General features: G+C 45.6%; 1 protein-coding gene across 4 annotated transcripts in view; it reads right to left on the bottom strand.

Annotated features, from left to right (window-relative positions):
- Positions 1–4,215: 4,215 nt before the first annotated feature.
- The window catches only part of palld (palladin, cytoskeletal associated protein), a 74,204-nt gene continuing 54,935 nt past the window's right edge, over positions 4,216–23,484 (bottom strand). For 3 of the 4 annotated variants that reach the window (XM_062039402.1, XM_062039404.1, XM_062039405.1), the window contains 11 exons: positions 22,327–22,986; positions 20,571–20,715; positions 20,184–20,285; positions 17,350–17,568; positions 14,794–14,943; positions 14,629–14,717; positions 11,285–11,417; positions 8,029–8,236; positions 5,143–5,308; positions 4,952–5,085; positions 4,216–4,883 (listed from right to left, as the gene is read on the bottom strand). In XM_062039402.1, the coding sequence (XP_061895386.1) occupies positions 4,723–4,883; positions 4,952–5,085; positions 5,143–5,308; positions 8,029–8,236; positions 11,285–11,417; positions 14,629–14,717; positions 14,794–14,943; positions 17,350–17,568; positions 20,184–20,285; positions 20,571–20,715; positions 22,327–22,986 (2,167 nt within the window). In that variant the 3' untranslated portion in view covers positions 4,216–4,722. The remainder of the gene's footprint in view (positions 4,884–4,951; positions 5,086–5,142; positions 5,309–8,028; positions 8,237–11,284; positions 11,418–14,628; positions 14,718–14,793; positions 14,944–17,349; positions 17,569–20,183; positions 20,286–20,570; positions 20,716–22,326; positions 22,987–23,484) is intronic. The other variant, XM_062039403.1, reaches the window with a different exon arrangement.

The following is a 23,484-nucleotide window of genomic DNA, read 5'->3' as shown; positions in this document are numbered from 1 at the left end:
CAAATGTTTAGCAGCCAAGGCTGCATACTCACGGTACCTGGTATTCAGCTGGGGATGACTAAAACAGTAAATAAACACAAGACATATATTTACTCTATTAGCCACAACACAACCAGGCTTATATTTAATATGCCACAAATTAATCCTGCATAAAAACACCTGCGTGTTTGTTATGCTAGCTCCTAGCTCCTATGCTAGCTTCTAGCTCCATAGAACACGCCAATACAATTCAAACACCTGATCAACACACACAATCACTCAGCCCAAAAGACCGTTCACCTAACCCAAGGTTCATAAAGCTTATATATTTTAAAAAAGTTACGTACATACGCAAAAAAAAGTTGCGCACATACGGTCAAGCGATCAAATGTTTAGAAGCCAAAGCTGCATACTCACAGAAGCACGTCTGCGTCTTTGTCATCCAAATCAAAGTAATCCTGGTAAGAGTCTGTGTTGTCCCAGTTCTCTACAGGCGTCTGTGTATCGAAGTCAAAAGTCCTCCTGGTTAGAGTCTCTGTTATCCGAGTTCTTCCATCTTGACTGCATCTTTCGGGAATGTAAACAAAGAAGCGCCGGCTGTGTACTGTTGTGGCTGACTACGTTCGAAAAATACGTCCATTTCGCACCGACAACTTTCTTCTTTGCTTGCTCAGCTTCTTTCTCCATAATGCAATGAACATGATTGCAACAGATTCACGAACACAGATGTCCAGAATACTGTGGAATTATGAAATGAAAACAGAGCTTTTTCGTATTGGCTTCAATGTGGAAGGCATACCCGTGTTCGCCGGTCTACGTCACGCGCATACGTCATCCTCAGAGGCGTTTCGAACCGGAAGTTTAGCGGCAAATTTTAAATGTCACTTTATAAGTTAACCCGGCCGTATTGGCATGTGTTATAATGTTAAGATTTCATCATTGATATATAAACTATCAGACTGCGTGGTCGGTAGTAGTGGCTTTCAGTAGGCCTTTAAATCTTGCTTCCGGGTTGACCCTACCTGTTGTTTACTTTACAAGTCATTTTACTCACGCTCGCTTGTGTAAGCATACTTCTCTCTTTGTTACTCGACAAGTCGGCCTGAAGAAGGTATAACTTACCGAAACGTTGCCTTGACTTGTCTTAATAAGTACCTACTACATTTCTTTATTTTTGTTTACTTATTATTTTTTTTAACTTTTTCGTTTTTCTTGTTAATCATTGCAAACACCTAATTCGGCTGTGACGGCGAGACAAAAATACTTTAATGCTGTTTGCTAATTTTTTGACAGGGCATTTTTGCACTCAACCTTGACTTTTTCAAACTTTTTCAACTGTATCACAATGTCGATGACGTTGAAGGGCGATATGACGTAGTTTCCGGTCCGGTAGAAACAACCTCACTGGCGCAAGTTGGTTCCCCCCGTAATATAGCCGGCAAAATAGCCGTCTTCTGGACCAGACGTGGCATTCGCCAATGCTGAAGCGACATCAGGGGACCATAGACACCGAGTTGGTGACCCAAACTGTCCGGGCTTTGACATCATAGTGATAAACGTTGGGTCAGGCGATGGAGCGCCCCCCGGCGGCAACATTGTGTCACTACATCCATCCATCCCCGCTTGTCCCGTTCTGGGTCGCGGGGGGTGCTGGAGCCTATCTCAGCTGCATTCGGGCGGTAGGCGGGGTACACCCTGGACAAGTCGCCACCTCATCACAGGGCCAACACAGACAGACAGACAACATTCACATTCACACACAAGGGCCCATTTAGTGTTGCCAATCAACCTATCCCCAGGTGCATGTCTTTGGAGGTAGGAGGAAGCCGGAGTACCCGGAGGGAACCCACGCAGTCACGGGGAGAACATGCAAACTCCACACAGAAAGATCCCGTGCGCAGGATCGAACCCAGGACCTCCGTATTGTGAGGCAGACGCACTAACCCATACAAAATCATAATAGAGGTCTTGCATTTCCCTTATCTGAACCCCACGCACATATCCTGCCTGCATACACCCCCAAAAAAGCAAAGCACCCCGACAAGACCAGGCATGACAATCAATTTGGCTCCAAAGCCAGATGAATGTATAACATCATCAAAATTATGCATCATCTCAAAAACATTACCAAAGAAAACCAACCGCCCACAATATCTAAAATGGTTCTCACTCTGACCAACATGATCAGGTCATTAACCCCGATACACAAGCCTTGATCATGGACAATGCCAAAAATTGGGCAGATGCCGCTATTTGCATCTTGAGGGACCACTACCAAAAAACCTTACAAGTTGAGATTGACAAACTGATCCCCTTGATCGGAGTGGACTGGATGTCCCCATTTCAGATTGCCTCGGTCTGGGCTGATAAACAATTGGGGCGCAGATTAGCGGTCGACACTCGCTTAGGGTCACCCTCTTACAGCCAGGCCACCTACAAGACACAAGGGCACATCAGAGTGAATTGCAAGCAACAGATCTGTGGAGGACCTCAGCTTGGCAACGCCCCCCTTCCAGTTCCAGGAACTACAAGCACGGGTGGAGATCCTTGGTGAGCTCCCTACTACGACCTGCCTGGCACCTGCAACAAAGACGGACAGACCACAGCTCAACGGACACGCATTAGATACCTGCATCGCACTGGAACGACAAGGGCGATACAAATGCAGAAGACCAACAAGTACTTCAAGCTGAAGATTTCCTCCGTCCCATCCCAGGAGCCACAGACATGGGCGAAGACTCGCGATGAACCCCTTCCCACGACCTGCAGCCTACCTGGAACTGAGAGGGGCAGACCAAAACGTGCTGAATATATCAGGCTCCCGGTCGACACCTCTTGCACCTCACTTTCTCCAGCCTCAACTGCCCTACAAAAGACTACCTCCGGCGCCGTGAAGCCCACCACGGAGGTCAGCACTACCACTCAGAACTCGCCCAGGAAAGTGCTGACACACTGGCTCCAGCAACTCATTTGGAGTCCCCCTAAATCGGATCCTTCGGTTAAGTGTGTCTGATTGGACCTTCGGGGGTCCTCGGTGGGGTCTGAGCTTGGGTCCGTCAGTGTTCAGTGGACAATGCTAACCAGGGTTGTGACCCTTGCAGGTCCTAACCCTAACCCTAACCCAAACCCCTCTCTAACCCTAACCCCTAACCCTAGCCCTAACTCTAACCCCTAACCCTAACCTCTAACCCTACACTGCAGTTGTGAGCGCAGCATATATAAAAGCCTCATCCTGTGTCCGGTTCACTCCCACTCCAACAGTTGATGAGAGCACATCCTGTTGTGGAGAAACATAGGGGAGCCCCACTTGATTAGCTTTGGGAATAAGAAGTGCCCCAATCTATTAGGGAATTAGAAGTGTCCCAATAGATTTCTTTGTGCATTTTTTGTTTCTTTGTTTGTTTCTTTGATAAAGTTAGAAGTGGTCCAACCTGAATAGAGACCCGCTTTATCCGCTCGCAGTGAAAAAGATGGTTTACATCCTGCTTGATCTTGCAAGTCGAAGCCTGATGAAGATCAAACCGATCGAAACGTTGCAACACAGACTTGCCACAATTTTTCGAACGCCAAACAATTTGATTTTACCACAGACGTGTTTGACACAACATTCACTACCCATTTGGAATTTTTGATCGGGGTCCTCGATGGGCTCTGTGTCTGGTTTGGGCGTCACCTTGGCAGGTTGTCGATGGACCGTCAATCCCCACCCTAACCCTAACCTTCTTTGTTTTCCTTCTATCGCCCCACCCCAACCCTTAGCCCTAACCCTAACCAACACTTTTTCTTTGGCTTCTTTAGCCCTAAATCCTAACCCCAACCCTCTAACCCTAACCTTAACCCCTAAAAAAGTGTAGTTTCCTTTTTCCTACTTGCTTACATTTGGAATGACAGCAGGATCACTTTAATGTTGTCGATTAGTGACTCATTACGCTGACTCCAAAGTGTCTGGCCAAGTTCAGACCCCCCCGCCTCCAACAGAAATCTGACCACTCACTCCAGTCGTGGTTGGGCTTTTTTTCAAAGGGCTCAGGTTTTTGTTCCAAAGGACCCTCTTCTTCTTCCCCTGCATGTTGGGCCACATCTGGAGGAGATTAAAGATCTTAAAGGAAGGAGGTGAGGGGTATTTTTAGGTTGTATCTTCGTTGAGAAGTCAATATTTATGATCTAAATGACATCCCTGGGGGTCCTCTTGACTTTGTTGTGCTCCCTTGGATTCAACAGAAACATCTCTCACAATCTTGGGAAGATTCTTTATTGAACTTTTCACAAGCTAAAATAATAACGCTATATAAGGAGAACAATCCATACACAGGCCCGGGTTGGCGTGGTAACACACAGGAGCTGTCAGATGATTGGAAAGAATCATCCAGCTCAAGTCCAAAGTGTGTTCTTGTGGTTTGAAAGGCCTAAAGAGTGACTGAATATAGTTTGATACAGACTGGTGATATTTCAATGTCAGCTAGGGCTTCTTAGCCTTTTCATTCAACACAGAAAATGGACATTTCTTGACGTACGTGTGTGTGTGTGTGTGTGTGTGCGTGTGTGTGTGTGTGACCCCCAAGCACTCCTCAAAGTCCATCATTGTAGAACCTGCAAAAAGCCAACACATCTCACTCGTGATTAAAAAAAACCCACTTCCTGTACAGCTGTCCGCCTCTCCGATAAGACTCGCCTTCCAGTCCTGCGACTTGAACACTTACACTTTCCACCCACTCAAAGCAGGAAGGTCTTTCTGTCAATCCTCTACAGCTCGTCGCTCTCCACCAGGCTCCCGGGTGGCAGAGGGCTGCAGTCAGGGAAGAAGGCCGCCTTCACATCCAGGCCTCTCTCGGTCAGGGCGGCGTAGCGGCTGCTGGCCGGGCGCACCTTCTTTGCTTTGGGGAGGTTGGGCTGCTGCCACTGGGCTGCAAGGGTGGGAAGCAGCGGGGAGTTATTCAAAGAAGGAGCCAGAAACCGAAGTTGTCCACCTTACCGTGCACGTCAAGTCGTGCGGTGCTGGACACGATTCCCGCCTCATTTTTGGCTGACACCGTGTACCAGCCGGCGTCCTCTTTGGTGGCGGGCTGGATGATCATGCACAAGTAGCCACAGTTGTCCTGGTGCATGCTGGGAGACAAAAGAAGTCAATCAAATAGAGTCCGAGCTGATCTCATTGGTGCTCACCTTATTCTGTCTGTGTTGTGAGTGAGTGACTCATTTTCCCTTTTCCAGAAGATCTGCGGGGAAGGAACGCCGATGACGCGACATTCCAGCCGCACCGGGTGGCCCTCCGCCACACTGGTGTTCTGCAGCTTCTCCACAAATGATGGCACTTTCTGCATCTCTTTGGCTGTGGACAAAACACATTGAAAAATTGTCAGTTAACACAACGCTGTAACGTGACAATTAGGATTGGACCCCAAACTTCAGTGTTACATACATATGTACATATACATGTACCGTAATCTCCGGACTATAAGCCGCACCTGACTATAAGCCGCACCAGCTAAATTTAGGGGAAAATACAGATTGCTCCATATATAAGCCGCACCCGACTATAAGCCGCAGGGTTTTGATGTGTAATTACCGTAGTATATAGGGGTTCCTGCTACCACGGAGGGGAATGTCGGGACAGAGATGACTGTTTGGGAACGCAAAGAGCCCATTTATTAACAATAAATCTTTCAATCATTCAATCAAACTTTCACATCTTTGACATGGCGAACAGCATTCATGCAAAGTACAAATAATACAACGCTGCAAAGTAATATAAAGTGCTCGCCTGTACGTTATTAAAATAACCAGCCTACCGGTATATGAAAGGTCAGTCTTTAATCATTGTGTCATCGTCTTCCTCCTGCGTACTAAAACCACCGAAATCCTCTTTGTCGGTGTCGGAGAAGAACAGGCCGTATATAAGCCGCACCCTTGTATAAGCCGCAGGGACCAGAACGAGGGGAAAAAGTAGCGGCTTATAGTCCGGAAATTACGGTATATGTATATATGTATATATTCATGTATATACTGTATATCAGGGGTCACCAACCTTTTTGAAAGCAAGAGCTACTTCTTGGGTACTGATTTATGCGAAGGGCTACCAGTTTGATACACACTTAAATAAATTGCCAGAAATAGCCAATTTGCTCAATTTACCTTTAACTCTATGTTATTATTAATAATTAATGATATTTACACTTAATTGAACGGTTTAAAAGAGGAGAAAACACGAAAAAAATGACAATTAAATTTTGAAACATAGTTTATCTTCAATTTCGACTCTTTGAAATTCAAAATTCAACCGAAAAAAAGAAGAGAAAAACTTTTTATGGAACATCATTAGTCATTTTTCCTGATTAAGATTAATTTCAGAATTTTGATGACATGTTTTGAATAGGTTAAAATCCAATCTACACTTTGTTAGAATATATAGCAAATTGGACCAAGCTATATTTCTAACAAAGACAAATCATTATTTCTTCTAGAATTTCCAGAACAAAAATTTTAAAAGAAATTCAAAATACTTTGAAATAAGATTTAAATTTGATTCTACAGATTTTCTAGATTTGACAGAATAATTTTTTTGAATTTTAATTATAATAAGTTTGAAGAAATATTTCACAAATATTCTTCGTCGAAAAAACAGAAGCTAAAATGAAGAATTAAATTAAAATGTATTTATTATTCTTTACAATTAAAAAAAAAAAACTTGAACATTGATTCAAATTGTCAGGAAAGAAGAGGAAGGAATTTAAAAGGTAAAAAGGTATATGTGTTTAAAAATCCTAAAATCATTTTTAAGGTTGTATTTTTTCTCTAAAATTGTCTTTCTGAATTTAAACAAGTGAAGACCAAGTCTTTAAAATATTTTCTGGGATTTTCAAATTCTATTTGAGTTTTGTCTCTCTTAGAATTAAAAATGTCGAGCAAAGCGAGACCAGCTTGTTAGTAAATAAATACAATTTAAAAAATAGAGGCAGCTCACTGGTAAGTGCTGCTATTTGAGCTATTTTTAGAACAGGCCGGCGGGCTACTCATCTGGTCCTTACGGGCTACCTGGTGCCCGCGGGCACCGCGTTGGTGACCCCTGCTGTATATATATATATGTATATATATATATATGTATATAGGGATATACACTACTGTTCAAAAGTTTGGGGTCACATTGAAATGTCCTTATTTTTGAAGGAAAAGCACTGTACTTTTCAATGAAGATAACTTTAAACTAGTCTTAACTTTAAAGAAATACACTCCATCCATCCATCCATCTTCTTCCGCTTACCCATTGCTAATGTGGTAAATGACTATTCTAGCTGCAAATGTCTGTTTTTTGGTGCAATATCTACATAGGTGTATAGAGGCCCATTTCCAGCAACTATCACTCCAGTGTTCTAATGGTACAATGTGTTTGCTCATTGGCTCAGAAAGGCTAATTGATGATTAGAAGACCCTTGTGCAATCATGTTCACACATCTGAAAACAGTTTAGCTCGTTACAGAAGCTACAAAACGGACCTTCCTTTGAGCAGATTGAGTTTCTGGAGCATCACATTTGTGGGGTCAATTAAACGCTCAAAATGGCCAGAAAAAAGAGAACTTTCATCTGAAACTCGACAGTCTATTCTTGTTCTTAGAAATGAAGGCTATTCCACAAAATTGTTTGGGTGACCCCAAACTTTTGAACGGTAGTGTATATACACACATGTGAGCGCACACACAGACACACACACACGTATACATATATATTGCTGCCCTGTGTTGTTATTCACACCTGAAGCTGCATAGTGTGCCTACGTCTGCTTGCTCACAGGTGACATGATATTCAGTGGCCTCTAACAGTCACTTCTAGCCCCAAACACATTACACACACTTGGGCATGAGCAAGCATACGTTGGTCTCTGACTTTGTTTATGATGTTGTCTCTTTCTGGTGATGGTCTGAATTGTGTACAATTGTCGGGCAGAGAGATGGCATCAATATACATTTTGGGTCATTTGAATCATGAACATTGTGCGAGTGGTAGTTGCCATCATCAACTGACATTTACTGCGGCTATACAACATCCTGTCTTTACCTGCAATGATGAGCTCCAGGTTGAAGGAGTTTTGTCCAGCGCGGTTGCTGGCGATGCAAGTGTAGATGCCTGCATCACGACTGGTCACAGGTTCGATGACCAGCGAGTGCACGCCATTTTCACGCACCAGCATTTTGTGTGCGGAGTCGGGGCGGATGGTCTGTCCGTTGAGCTTCCACACAAGGTCAGGGGTCGGCAAGCCGCTCACCTGTGGGAGAAGTTGGCGAAACATGACTTCCTGTCAAAGTAAAATGGTCGTGCATGCTCAGTGGGCCAGCTTTGCACTGAAAATTGGGCTTTTGGTTGTAAAGTGCTTTTTTACTTGAAGGTACCCAATGTGCTTTGACAGTCAGTACCTGTCCATGCACTAAATAAGTCTGACTATCTTGTGACCCGACTGATACTGCTCCACATGAAGGTTGCTATTGTTGTGGACTATCTTGTGACCCGACTGATATTGTTCCACATGAAGGTTGCTATTGTTGTGGACTATCTTGTGTCCCGACTGATACTGTTCCAGATGAAGGTTGCAAGCAGACTTCCTGGTACAAAGTGATTCAATTCCAGCATCTTAAAGTCAGTGATATTAATAGGACATTTTAGAACAATAGCAACCTTCATCTGGAACAGTATCACAGTATCAGTCGGGACACAAGATAGTCAAGAACAATAGCAACCTTCATCTGGAACAGTATCAGTCGGGACACATGATAGTCCACACCAATAGCAACCTTCATCTGGAACAGTATCAGTCGGGTCACAAGATAGTCCACAACAATAGCAACCTTCATCTGGAACAGCATCAGTCGGGTCACGAGATAGTCAAGAAAAATAGCAACCTTCATCTGGAACAGTATCAGTCAGGACACAAGATAGTCCACAACAATAGCAACCATTATCTGGAACAGTATCAGTCGGGACACAAGATAGTAAAGAACAATAGCAACCTTCATCTGGAACAGTATCAGTCGGGTCACAAGATAGTCAAGAACAATAGCAACCTTCATCTGGAACAGTATCAGTCGGGTCACAAGATAGTCAAGAACAATAGCAACCTTCATCTGGAACAGTATCAGTCGGGACACAAGATAGTCCACAACAATAGCAACCTTTATCTGGAACAGTATCAGTCGGGTCACAAGATAGTCAGGAACAATAGCAACCTTCATCTGGAACAGTATCAGTCGGGACACAAGATAGTCCACAACAATAGCAACCATTATCTGGAACAGTATCAGTCGGGACACAAGATAGTAAAGAACAATAGCAACCTTCATCTGGAACAGTATCAGTCGGGTCACAAGATAGTCAGGAACAATAGCAACCTTCATCTGGAACAGTATCAGTCAGGACACAAGATAGTCCACAACAATAGCAACCTTTATCTGGAACAGTATCAGTCGGGACACGAGATAGTCAGGAACAATAGCAACCTTCATCTGGAACAGTATCAGTCGGGACACAAGATAGTCCACAACAATAGCAACCTTCATCTGGAACAGTATCAGTCGGGACACAAGATAGTCAAGAACAAAAGCAACCTTCATCTGGAACAGTATCAGTCGGGACACAAGATAGTCCACAACAATAGCAACCTTCATCTGGAACAGTATCAGTCAGGACACAAGATAGTCCACAACAATAACAACCTTCATCTGGAACAGTATCAGTCGGGTCACAAGATAGTCCACAACAATAACTAGCTTCATCTGGAACAGTATCAGTCAGGACATAAGATAGTCCACACCAATAGCAACCTTAATCTGGAACAGTATCAGTCGGGTCACAAGATAGTCCACACCAATGGCAACCTTCATCTGGAACAGTATCAGTCAGGACACAAGATAATCCACACCAATAGCAACCTTCATCTGGAACAGTATCAGTCGGGACACAAGATAGTCAAGAACAATAGCAACCTTCATCTGGAACAGTTTCAGTCGGGACACAAGATAGTCCACAACAATAGCAACCTTCATCTGGAACAGTTTCAGTCGGGACACAAGATAGTCCACAACAATAGCAACCTTCATCTGGAACAGTATCAGTCAGGACACAAGATAGTCCACAACAATAACAACCTTCATCTGGAACAGTATCAGTCGGGACACAAGATAGTCCACAACAATAGCAACCTTCATCTGGAACAGTATCAGTCGGGACACAAGATAGTCCACAACAATAACAACCTTCATCTGGAACAGTATCAGTCGGGTCACAAGATGGTCCACAACAATAACTAGCTTCATCTGGAACAGTATCAGTCAGGACATAAGATAGTCCACACCAATAGCAACCTTCATCTGGAACAGTATCAGTCAGGTCACAAGATAGTCCACACCAATAGCAACCTTCATCTGGAACAGTATCAGTCAGGTCACAAGATAGTCCACACCAATAGCAACCTTCATCTGGAACAGTATCAGTCGGGTCACAAGATAATCCACACCAATAGCAACCTTCATCTGGAACAGTATCAGTCAGGACATAAGATAGTCCACAACAATAGCAACCTTTATCTGGAACAGTATCAGACGGATCACAAGATAGTCCACACCAATAGCAACCTTCATCTGGAACAGTATCAGCCGGGTCACAAGATAATCCACAACAACAACCTTCATCTGGAACAGTATCAGTCGGGTCACAAGATAGTCCACACCAATAGCAACCTTCATCTGGAACAGTATCAGTCGGGTCACAATATAGTCAAGAACAATAGCAACTTTCATCTGGAACAGTATCAGTCGGGACACAAGATAGTCCACAACAATAGCAACCTTCATCTGGAACAGTATCAGTCGGGACACAAGATAGTCCACAACAATAACAACCTTCATCTGGAACAGTATCTCAGTATTTCAGGGGAGGTGTGGCGTAGTGGGTAGAGCAACCGTGCCAGAAACCTGAGGGTTGCAGGTTCGCTCCCCACCTCTTACCATCCAAAATCGCTGCCGTTGTGTCCTTGGGCAGGACACTTCACCCTTGCCCCCGATGCCGCTCACACCGGTGAATGAATGATGAATGATAGGTGGTGGTCGGAGGGGCCGTAGGCGCAAATTGGCAGCCACGCTTCCGTCAGTCTACCCCAGGGCAGCTGTGGCTACGAAAGTAGCTTACCACCAGGGAAATAGTTCCCAACAATTGTTGCACGCGGTCTTTGATTCTTTGATAGTTGATTGAGATGTTAAAGGTGTCCTACTACAATGTAGGTGACTTTCTCAAGAGATACAGTAGAAGAAAACACTCCCCTCACCTTGCAGTCCATGCGACACAGTCGGCCCTCCTGCACGATGAGGTCGCCGGGCGCCTGCAGGAAGTGCGGCCGGAAGTGGCGCTCCTGGATGTTATCGCTCTCGTCGCCGCTGTCTCTGGACCTGGACCTGGGCCTGGGGTGCAGTGTATGGAGCTTAACGTCTGTCTTTATCGCAAAAGCTTCTTTCGACACACAATAGAATTTTGTGAACTGATTTTTTTACATCAAGAACGTGTTAGTGTGTGGAAGAGAGTCCAACCTCTCCATTGACAAGACCGGTTCAATAACCGCCGCCATGCGATTGTAGTCAGCTGGAGGCGTGTCTTAATGAAATTAAACAATGGATGTCCGCTAACTTTTTGCAACTCAATGCTAAGAAAACGGAAATGCTGATTATCGTTCCTGCTCAACACCGACATCTATTTAATAATACCACCTTAACATTTGACAACCAACCAATTACACAAGGCGACTCGGTAAAGAATCTGGGTATTATCTTTGACCCAAGTCTCTCGTTTGAATCACACATTAAGAGTGTTACTAAAACGCCCTTCTTTCATCTCCGTAATATCGCTAAAATGTGTTCTATTTTGTCCACCAGCGACGCTGAGATCATTATTCATGCATTCGTTACGTCTCGATTACTGTAACGTATTATTTTTGGGCCTCCCTATGTCATACTTGCCAACCCTCCCGTTTTGACCGGGAGACTCCCGGTATTCAGCGCCTCTACAGATAACCTCCCGGCAGAAATTTTCTCCCGACAAACTCCCGGTATTCAGCCGGAGCTGGAGGCCACGCCCCCTCCAGCTCAATGCGGACCTGAGTGGGGACAGCCTGTTTTTACGTCCGCTTTCCCACAATATAAACAGCTTGCCTGCCCAATGACGTCATAACTGTAGAATGATCGAGGGCGAGTTCTTGGTTTCTTATGTGGGTTTATTGTTAGGCAGTTTCATTAACGTCCTGCCAGCGCGGTAACAACACACAACAACAGCAGTCACGTTTAGTCTACCGTAAAGCAGTTCGTCTGCCGTAAACAGCAATATTGTGACACTCTTAAACAGGACAATACTGCCATCTACTGGATAGCCTCCAGAACACTGAAATTCAAGTATTTATTTTATTTATATGTATAATAAAATAAATATATATATATATAGCTATAATTCACTGAAAGTCAAGTATTTCATACATATACATATATATATATATATATATATATATATATATATATATATATATATATATATATATATATATATATATATATGAAATACTTGAGTTGGTGAATTGTAGCTTAAATATATTCCCCTCTTAACCACGCCCCCAACCACGCCCCCGACCCACCCCCACCCCCCACCTCCCGGTATCGGAGGTCTCAAGGTTGGCAAGTATGCCCTATGTCTAGAATTAAAAGATTACAGATGGTACAAAATGTGGCTGCTAGACTTTTGACAAGAACAAGAAAGTTTGATCATGATACGCCTATACTGTATATACCTTTATATACATATATACATATATATATATACGTATACTGGCTCACCTGCACTGGCTTCCTGTGCACTTAAGATGCGATTTTAAGGTTTTACTACTTACGTATAAAATACTACACGGTCCAGCTCCATCCTATCTTGCTGACTGTATTGTACCATATGTCCCGACAAGAAATCTACATTCAAAGAACTCCGGCTTATTAGTGATTCCCCAGAGCCCAAAAAAAGTCTGCGGGCTATAGAGCGTTCCAGAGTACTCTGGAATGCCCTCCCGGTAACAGTTCGAGATGCTACCTCAGTAGAAGCATTTAAGTCCCATCTTAAAACTCATTTGTATACGCTAGCCTTTAAATACACCCCCCTTTTTAGACCAGTTGATCTGCCATCTCTTTTCTGCTCTGCCCCCCTATGCTGCGTGGAGAGGTTGTTAGGTGACCACAGATTTTGCGCTAGCTGTTTAAAGTCGGGACCCGGGGTGGACCACTCATCTGTGCATAAGTTGATGACGTCTCTGCACTGCTTGCTGACTTGTCTCCACTCAAGATGATCTCCTGCTGGCCCCACTATGGACTGGACCCTCACACTATTAACTAGATCCACTATGGACTGGACTCTCACACTATTAACTAGATCCACTCGACGTCCATTGCACCAGTCACCCAGGGGGGCCCCCACATCTGCGGTCCCCTCCAAGGTTTGTCATTGTATCCCATTGGGTTGAGTTTTTTCTTGCCCTGATGTGGGATCTGAGCCGAGGATGTCGTTGTGGCTTGTGCAGCCCTTTGAGACACTTGTGATTTAGGGCTATATAAATAAACTTTGATTGATTGATTGATTGATGCGTCAAGGTGAGGCCACAATGTCTGATTGGAAGGACCTTGGAAGGCGCCTTCATCCGCAGAACAGTGACGTTTCAAGGAGCCGGAGCTAGCTTCTGCAGCCGAAGATCGGACCGCCAAGGTCCCCGCTCTCAGCTGATACCCAGCTCATACTGCAGCCAACCCTGTAGGCCCCTCCTATAAATGGTGAGCCAATTAGAGTGGGGGCCCACCTTGCCTCTTCTGCTTGTGGCTGGCCAGGGCCCGTGGTCTGGTCCAAGCGAGCGATATAAAGACTCAGTAGTGCTCACCAGTGTCCAATGCCAGGTGGTTAAATATATATATATGGTACTATGGAATGCCCTCCTGGTAACAGTTCGAGATGCTACCTCAGTAGAAGCATTTAAGTCCCATCTTAAAACTCATTTGTATAATCTAGCCTTTAAATAGACCCCCCCTTTTTTAGACCAGTTGATCTGCCGTTTCTTTTCTTCTCTCCTCTTCTCCCCTGTCCCTTGCGGGGGGGAGTTGCATAGGTCCGGTGGCCATGGATGAAGTGCTGGCTGTCCAGAGTCGGGACCCCGGGTGGACCACTAGCCTGTGCATCGGTTGGGGACATCTCTGCGCTGCTGACCCGTCTCCGCTCGGGATGGTTTCCTGTTGGCCCCGCTGTGGACTGGACTCCCGCTGATGTGTTGGATCCACTATGGACTGGACTTTCACAATGTTATGTCAGACCCACTCGACATCCGTTGCTTTCGGTCTCCCCTAGAGGGGGGGGGGGGTTACCCACATATGCGGTCCTCTCCAAGGTTTCTCATAGTCATTCACCGACGTCCCACTGGGGTGAGTTTTTCCTTGCCCGTATGTGGGCTCTGTACCGAGGATGTCGTTGTGGCTTGTACAGCCCTTTGAGACACTTGTGATTTAGGGCTATATAAATAAACATTGATTGATTGATTGATTGATTGATAAATGTGGTGACACAGGTGTGTTCTGTCACGAACACAAGTCACCAAGTCCTCACCTGCGCATATGTCCCGGCGAGGAGCGCTGGCTGCGGCCTCGCTGGTTCACGGCTTGGACCATCATCCTGCCCGTACAGCTCACCCTGCCCTGTGAATATGGACGTTAAGTCAGACGGGGGCGCTAAAGGAGACGTATGCTCCACTTCCTGAGTGCACGTGCTGACCTGCGGGTTGCCCGCCATGACGGTGTAATTGCCGTCGTCATCCAGTGAGGCCGCCGCGGTGTGTAGCGCGCACGTGCCATCGGTGCCACGGCTGATCTGGTAGTGCTCACTCCGCTTGGAGATCTGCTTGCCGTCTTTAAACCAGTACACCTGCGACAAGAAGGACATTAATGTACACTTGACGGTGGAGAGGTGTTCAACTCATAGAACTATTGCACATGCCGTGTGGCGCCCAGGAACAGTGTTGATCTACAGTAGTTAACAACCATCACGTTCTGATCCATCCATTTTCTACCGCTTGTCCCTTTTGGGGACGCGGGGGGTGCTGGAGCCTATCTCAGCTGCATTCGGGCGGAAGGCGGCGTACACCTTAGGTTTGTTAACATGTTAATGTCATGTCCTCACCTTAGGTTTGTTAACATGTTAATGTCATGTCCTCACCTTAGGTTTGTTAACATGTTAATGTCATGTCCTCACCTTAGGTTTGTTAACATGTTAATGTCATGTCCTACAAGTCCTCACCTTAGGTTTGTTAACATGTTAATGTCATGTCCTCACCTTAGGTTTGTTAACATGTTAATGTCATGTCCTACAAGTCCTCACCTTAGGTTTGTTAACATGTTAATGTCATGTCCTCACCTTAGGTTTGTTAACATGTTAATGTCATGTCCTACATGTCCTCACCTTAGGTTTGTTAACATGTTAATGTCATGTCCTCACCTTAGGTTTGTTAACATGTTAATGTCATGTCCTACATGTCCTCACCTTAGGTTTGTTAACATGTTAATGTCATGTCCTACATGTCCTCACCTTAGGTTTGTTAACATGTTAATGTCATGTCCTACATGTCCTCACCTTAGGTTTGTTAACATGTTAATGTCATGTCCTCACCTTAGGTTTGTTAACATGTTAATGTCATGTCCTACATGTCCTCACCTTAGGTTTGTTAACATGTTAATGTCATGTCCTACATGTCCTCACCTTAGGTTTGTTAACATGTTAATGTCATGTCCTCACCTTAGGTTTGTTAACATGTTAATGTCATGTCCTCACCTTAGGTTTGTTAACATGTTAATGTCATGTCCTACATGTCCTCACCTTAGGTTTGTTAACATGTTAATGTCATGTCCTACATGTCCTCACCTTAGGTTTGTTAACATGTTAATGTCATGTCCTCACCTTAGGTTTGTTAACATGTTAATGTCATGTCCTACATGTCCTCACCTTAGGTTTGTTAACATGTTAATGTCATGTCCTACATGTCCTCACCTTAGGTTTGTTAACATGTTAATGTCATGTCCTCACCTTAGGTTTGTTAACATGTTAATGTCATGTCCTACATTTCCTCACCTTAGGTTTGTTAACATGTTAATGTCATGTCCTACAAGTCCTCACCTTAGGTTTGTTAACATGTTAATGTCATGTCCTCACCTTAGGTTTGTTAACATGTTAATGTCATGTCCTCACCTTAGGTTTGTTAACATGTTAATGTCATGTCCTCACCTTAGGTTTGTTAACATGTTAATGTCATGTCCTCACCTTAGGTTTGTTAACATGTTAATGTCATGTCCTACAAGTCCTCACCTTAGGTTTGTTAACATGTTAATGTCATGTCCTCACCTTAGGTTTGTTAACATGTTAATGTCATGTCCTCACCTTAGGTTTGTTAACATGTTAATGTCATGTCCTACAAGTCCTCACCTTAGGTTTGTTAACATGTTAATGTCATGTCCTACATGTCCTCACCTTAGGTTTGTTAACATGTTAATGTCATGTCCTACAAGTCCTCACCTTAGGTTTGTTAACATGTTAATGTCATGTCCTCACCTTAGGTTTGTTAACATGTTAATGTCATGTCCTACAAGTCCTCACCTTAGGTTTGTTAACATGTTAATGTCATGTCCTACATTTCCTCACCTTAGGTTTGTTAACATGTTAATGTCATGTCCTACAAGTCCTCACCTTAGGTTTGTTAACATGTTAATGTCATGTCCTACAAGTCCTCACCTTAGGTTTGTTAACATGTTAATGTCATGTCCTACAAGTCCTCACCTTAGGTTTGTTAACATGTTAATGTCATGTCCTACAAGTCCTCACCTTAGGTTTGTTAACATGTTAATGTCATGTCCTACAAGTCCTCACCTTAGGTTTGTTAACATGTTAATGTCATGTCCTACAAGTCCTCACCTTAGGTTTGTTAACATGTTAATGTCATGTCCTCACCTTAGGTTTGTTAACATGTTAATGTCATGTCCTCACCTTAGGTTTGTTAACATGTTAATGTCATGTCCTACAAGTCCTCACCTTAGGTTTGTTAACATGTTAATGTCATGTCCTCACCTTAGGTTTGTTAACATGTTAATGTCATGTCCTCACCTTAGGTTTGTTAACATGTTAATGTCATGTCCTACAAGTCCTCACCTTAGGTTTGTTAACATGTTAATGTCATGTCCTACAAGTCCTCACCTTAGGTTTGTTAACATGTTAATGTCATGTCCTACAAGTCCTCACCTTAGGTTTGTTAACATGTTAATGTCATGTCCTACAAGTCCTCACCTTAGGTTTGGGCTCTCCATCAATCTTGCAGGTAAAGGTGACGGGCATTCCCTCAAAGACTTTGTAGTGTTTCAGCTTCTGCTGGAAGGTGGGACTCTCCCCCACCTGGTCTGCCGAGTCGTGCTGAACATCGTCGTCTGACTCTTCAACCGGCGAACGCTCCAGACGGAACTCGATCTCGCTGATGAGACGCTGCTCGAAACTGGACACTTTGTATTCCTGAAGTAATGTCAATATTTACATTCAGGTAATTTCAATATTTACATTCAAGTAATGTCAATATTTACATTCAGGTAATGTCAATATTTACATTCAAGTAATGTCAATATTTACATTCAGGTAATGTCAATATTTACATTCAAGTAATGTCAATATTTACATTCAAGTAATATCAATATTTACATTCAAGTAATGTCAATATTTACATTCAGGTAATGTCAATATTTACATTCAGGTAATGTCAATATTTACATTCAAGTAATGTCAATATTTACATTCAAGTAATGTCAATATTTACATTTAAGTATATGAACAGTTTTTGACCAACAAAGCTTGAAACAAACATTTTATCAGAGATTTCAGGCACCCCACAATATTTCCATTGTGTGTGTGGCCCCTGTCAGGTGTGTGTGTGTGGCCCTTGTCAGGTGTGTGTGTGTGTGTGTGGCCCCTGTCTGGTGTGTGTGGCCCCTGATAGGTGTGTGCGTGGCCACTGACAGGCATGTGTGGCCCCTGTCAAGCATGTGTGGCCCCTGACAGGTGTGTGTGTGGCCCCTGTCAGGTATGTGTGGCCCCTGTCAAGCATGTGTGGCCCCTGACAGGCGTGTGTGGCCCCTGACAGGCGTGTGTGGCCCCTGACAGGCGTGTGTGGCCCCTGATAGGTGTGTGAGTGGCCCCTTACAAGTGTGTGTGGCCCCTGTCAGGTATGTGTGGCCCCTGTTAGGTGTGTGAGTGTGGCCCCTGACAGGCGTGTGAGTGTGGCCCCTGACAGGCGTGTGAGTGTGGCCCCTGACAGGTGAGTGTGGCCCCTGACAGGTGTGTGAGTGGCCCCTGACAGGCGTGTGTGGCCCCTGTCAGGTGTGTGAGTGGCCCCTGACAGGTGTGTGTGTGTGGCCCCTGACAAGTGTGTGTGGCCCCTGACAAGTGTGTGTGTGTGGCCCCTGACAAGTGTGTGTGTGTGTGTGTGTGTGTGTGTGTGTGTGTGTGTGTGTGTGTGTGTGTGTGTGTGTGGCCCCTGACAGGTGTGTGTGTGTGTGTGTGGCCCCTGACAGGCGTGTGTGGGCCCCTGACAGGCGTGTGTAGCCCCTGACAGGTGTGTGTAGCCCCTGACAGGCGTGTGTAGCCCCTGACAGGTGTGTGTGTGTGGCCCCTGTCAAGTGTGTGTGGCCCCTGACAGGCGTGTGTAGCCCCTGACAGGCGTGTGTAGCCCCTGACAGGGGTGTGTGTGTGGCCCCTGTCAAGTGTGTGGCCCCTGACAGGCGTGTGTGGGTGTGGCCCCTGACAGGCGTGTGTGGCCCCTGACAGGTGTGTGTGGCCCCTGACAGGCGTGTGTGGCCCCTGACAGGTGTGTGTGGCTCCTGTCAGGCGTGTGTGGCCCCTGACAGGCGTGTGTCGCCCCTGACAGGCGTGTGTGTTGCCCCTGACAGGTGTGTGTGTGGCCCCTGACAGGTGTGTGTGTGGCCCCTGACAGGTGTGTGTGTGGCCCCTGACAAGTGTGTGTGTGTGGCCCCTGACAAGTGTGTGTGTGTGGCCCCTGACAAGTGTGTGTGTGTGGCCCCTGACAAGTGTGTGTGTGTGGCCCCTGACAAGTGTGTGTGTGTGTGTGTGTGTGTGTGTGTGTGTGTGTGTGTGTGTGTGGCCCCTGACAGGTGTGTGTGTGTGTGGCCCCTGACAGGCGTGTGTGGGCCCCTGACAGGCGTGTGTAGCCCCTGACAGGTGTGTGTAGCCCCTGACAGGCGTGTGTAGCCCCTGACAGGTGTGTGTGTGTGGCCCCTGTCAAGTGTGTGTGGCCCCTGACAGGCGTGTGTAGCCCCTGACAGGCGTGTGTAGCCCCTGACAGGGGTGTGTGTGTGGCCCCTGTCAAGTGTGTGTGGCCCCTGACAGGCGTGTGTGGGTGTGGCCCCTGTCAGGCATGTGTGGCCCCTGACAGGCGTGTGTGGCCCCTGACAGGTGTGTGTGGCCCCTGACAGGCGTGTGTGGCCCCTGACAGGTGTGTGTGGCTCCTGTCAGGCGTGTGTGGCCCCTGACAGGCGTGTGTCGCCCCTGACAGGCGTGTGTGTTGCCCCTGACAGGTGTGTGTGTGGCCCCTGACAGGTGTGTGTGTGGCCCCTGACAGGTGTGTGTGTTGCCCCTGACAGGCGTGTGTGTTGCCCCTGACAGGCGTGTGTGTGGCCCCTGTCAGGTATGTGTGGCTCCTGTCAGGCGTGTGTGGCTCCTGTCAGGCGTGTGTGGCTCCTGTCAGGCGTGTGTGGCCCCTGTCAGGCGTGTGCGGCCCATGTGAGGGGTGTGTGTGGCCCCTGACAGGTGTGTGAGTGGCCCCTAACAGGTGTGTGAGTGGCCCCTTACAAGTGTGTGTGGCCCCTGTCAGGTGTGTGTGGCCCCTGTCAGGCATGTGTGGCCCCTGTCAGGCATGTGTGGCCCCTGTCAGGCATGTGTTGCCCCTGTCAGGCATGTGTTGCCCCTGTCAGGCATGTGTGGCTCCTGTCAGGCATGTGTGGCTCCTGTCAGGCATGTGTGGCTCCTGTCAGGCATGTGTGGCCCCTGACAGGCATGTGTGGCCCCTGACAGGCATATGTGGCCCATGTCAGGCATGTGTGGCCCCTGATGACAAGTACCTGAGTGACAGGCTCCTCCTGGGCGTCCTGGGCCTTCAACAGTGTGGCAGCGTTGTCGACTCCCAACAGCCTGCGAGCCATCTTCTCCTCATAGGTTAGCCTCTGCAAGCACGGCATGAGTTGGGTGGGAGTCAGCGGGGGTTAGTGTGGTAGTTGCAGGGCACGCACACACACACACACACACACACACACACACACACACACACACACACACACACACACACACACACACACACACACACACACACACACACACACACACACACACACACACACACACACACACACACACACACACACACACACACACACACACACACAGGAGGGTGATCCGAGGCGTGTTAGTTGTTCATGAGGCTCTAGTCCAGCTCGGCAGGAAACACCCACCTGTTGCCCGTTGCTCATGCGCTCCTCCTTAAAGCGCAGCTTCCTCTCCAAGTCCTGGATGACGGCGTCCTTGGAGCCCTGGATGTCCAAGTTGGAGGTGAGCCGAGGCGTGTGGGAGGCGGGAGACTTCTTGGGGAAGGCTTTGCTGCGGGGCGACACAAGCAGAACACTTGAAGAGTTTCTTCCTATCATTCCAGATGTGTTAGCCTAATAGTCTCTAATTAGTGCTGGACAACATCTGGAGCAGGGGTCACCAACGCGGTGCCCGCGGGCACCAGGTAGCCCGTAAGGACCAGATGAGTAGCCCGCTGGCCTGTTCTAAAAATAGCTCAAATAGCAGCACTTACCAGTGAGCTGCCTCTATTTTTTAAATTGTATTTATTTACTAGCAAGCTGGTCTGGCTTTGCCCGACATTTTTAATTCTAAGAGAGACAAAACTCAAATAAAATTTGAAAATCCAAGAAAATATTTTAAAGACTTGGTCTTCACTTGTTTAAATAAATTCATAAATTTTTTTACTTTGCTTCTTATAACTTTCAGAAAGACAATTTTAGAGAAAAAATACAACCTTAAAAATGATTTTAGGATTTTTAAACACATATACCTTTTTACCTTTTAAATTCCTTCCTCTTCTTTCCTGACAATTTAAATCAATGTTCAAGTACTTTTTTTATTTTTTATTGTAAAGAATAATAAATACATTTTAATTTAATTATTAATTTTAGCTTCTGTTTTTTCGACAAATAATATTTGTGAAATATTTCTTCAAACTTATTATGATTAAAATTCCCAAAAAATTATTCTGGCAAATCTAGAAAATCTGTAGAATCAAATTTAAATCTTATTTCAAAGTCTTTTGAATTTCTTAAAAAAATTTTGTTCTGGAAAATCTAGAAGAAATAATGATTTGTCTTTGTTAGAAATATAGCTTGGTCCAATTTGTTATATATTCTAACAAAGTGTAAATTGGATTTTAACCTATTTAAAATATGTCATCAAAATTCTAAAATTAATCTTAAATGAGGAAAAGTTACTAATGATGTTCCATAAATTCTTTTTAAAAAATTTTTCAAAAAGATTCGAATTAGCTAGTTTTTCTCTTCTTTTTTTCGGTTGAATTTTGAATTTTAAAGAGTCGAAATTGAAGATAAACTATGTTTTAAAATTTAATTGTCATTTTTTTTCGTGTTTTGTCCTCTTTTAAACCGTTCAATTAAGTGTAAATATCATTAATTATTAATAATAACATAGAGTTAAAGGTAAATTGAGCAAATTGGCTATTTCTGGCAATTTATTTAAGTGTGTATCAAACTGGTAGCCCTTCGCATTAATCAGTACCCAAGAAGTAGCTCTGGGTTTCAAAAAGGACCCCTGATCTGGAGTGACACGTGTGGCTGTAGGCAACCTCCTGATATATTACTAAAGTATGAGGCGGGTTCAGCATCTTTATCTAGCTCTGCTATCAAATGTTTTGTTGTTTTATTGATTACCACCAAGTCATCAGTTTAATTAACGCTGACTATTCATTTTTAGCAAATAAAATTTTTACTACTGTCCTTTTTGCACTTGAGGTGGCTTGAACTCCTGAGAATAAACATTTTCTTTTATCAGACAGTTCCAAAATTGGTACCTCTGCAAGATAATTCATAATTTTTGGGAAAAACTGAATGGAACCTTCCAGTCCACGGAACACATCACCCTCCGTGAAGCAGCTCTAAATGCTTCACGAGTGTAAAATGGATTTGGTTGACTCACACAGTGCCGTTGCCTTTGGGGAGGCCCAGCGCGTTGACTGCGGGGCCCCTGGGCGTAGGGGGCATAGGGGGCGCAGGGGGCGTGGCCGGCAACAGAGAGGACAGGAAGCCGGAGGCAGGAGATGGAGGCACGGAGGAGAATGGCGAGGACACGTCAGAGAAAGCGGGGGACACGGGCAGGGGAGGAGGCGGCGGGGGAGGAGGCAAGTCATCGGCGCCGCCCACTGGGGACGACGGGTCGCCCGAATCAAAGTCGGGTGGGGGCGGGGGTGGGAAGGAAGGGGAGCTCGGCACATCTGCGCTGGCCGCCTTAGAGAACGCTGGCACGGAGATCTTGTTGAAGGGTGTATGCGAGGTGGGCGGGGACAGTGGGGAGGAGCCCGCGGACTGGGTGGAAAATCCGCCGCCGCCGGCGCCCCCTGCGGGGCTCTGGGCGGCAATGAACTGTTTGGGCCGGGCGTAGTTGAAGGTGCTGGCCTGCATGGCTGTGCTGCTCTCCAGCTCTTGGAAGGAGGGAGGAGGGGGAAGAGGGGGTGACGGGGAATGGCTTTGGATGACTTCCTGTGGCCCGGGCCAGACTTCCTGCTGCTGATGCCAGATGGCTGCTTCCTGCTGCTCCAGAACAATCTGCTCCTGAAGCTGCTTCAGCTGAGATGCGTTCCTGCATTGACAAGAAATAAGCGGGCGGTTATTGATGCAGCAGGAAAGGAAACGAAATAAGACCTTGGCCACGCGCACGTATTTGTGCAGCTGTGGGCCCTGATAGTGTATCAGTCTGGACCTGTGGGCCCTGATAGTGTATCAGACTGGACCTGTGGGCCCTGATAGCGTATCAGCTTGGAGCTGTGGGCCCTGATAGCGTATCAGCCTGGAGCATGCTTGCCAACCTTGAGACCTCCAAATTCGGGAGATTTGGTGGGCGGGGTCGGGGCGGCGGGGTTAAGGGGGGAGGAGTATATTTATAGCTAGAATTCACTGAAATCCAAGTATTTCTTATATATATATATATATATATATATATATATATATATATATATATATATATATATATATATATACACTGTATATAAATTAAATAAATACTTGACTTTCAGTGAATTCTAGCTATATATATATATATATATATATATACATACATACATACATACATACATATATA

Source organism: Entelurus aequoreus, linkage group LG27 (genome assembly GCF_033978785.1).
Source record: "Entelurus aequoreus isolate RoL-2023_Sb linkage group LG27, RoL_Eaeq_v1.1, whole genome shotgun sequence".
Lineage (NCBI taxonomy): Eukaryota > Metazoa > Chordata > Actinopteri > Syngnathiformes > Syngnathidae > Entelurus > Entelurus aequoreus.
Note: the sequence above shows the minus strand (reverse complement) of the source record. Positions and strands in the feature narration are given on the sequence as shown.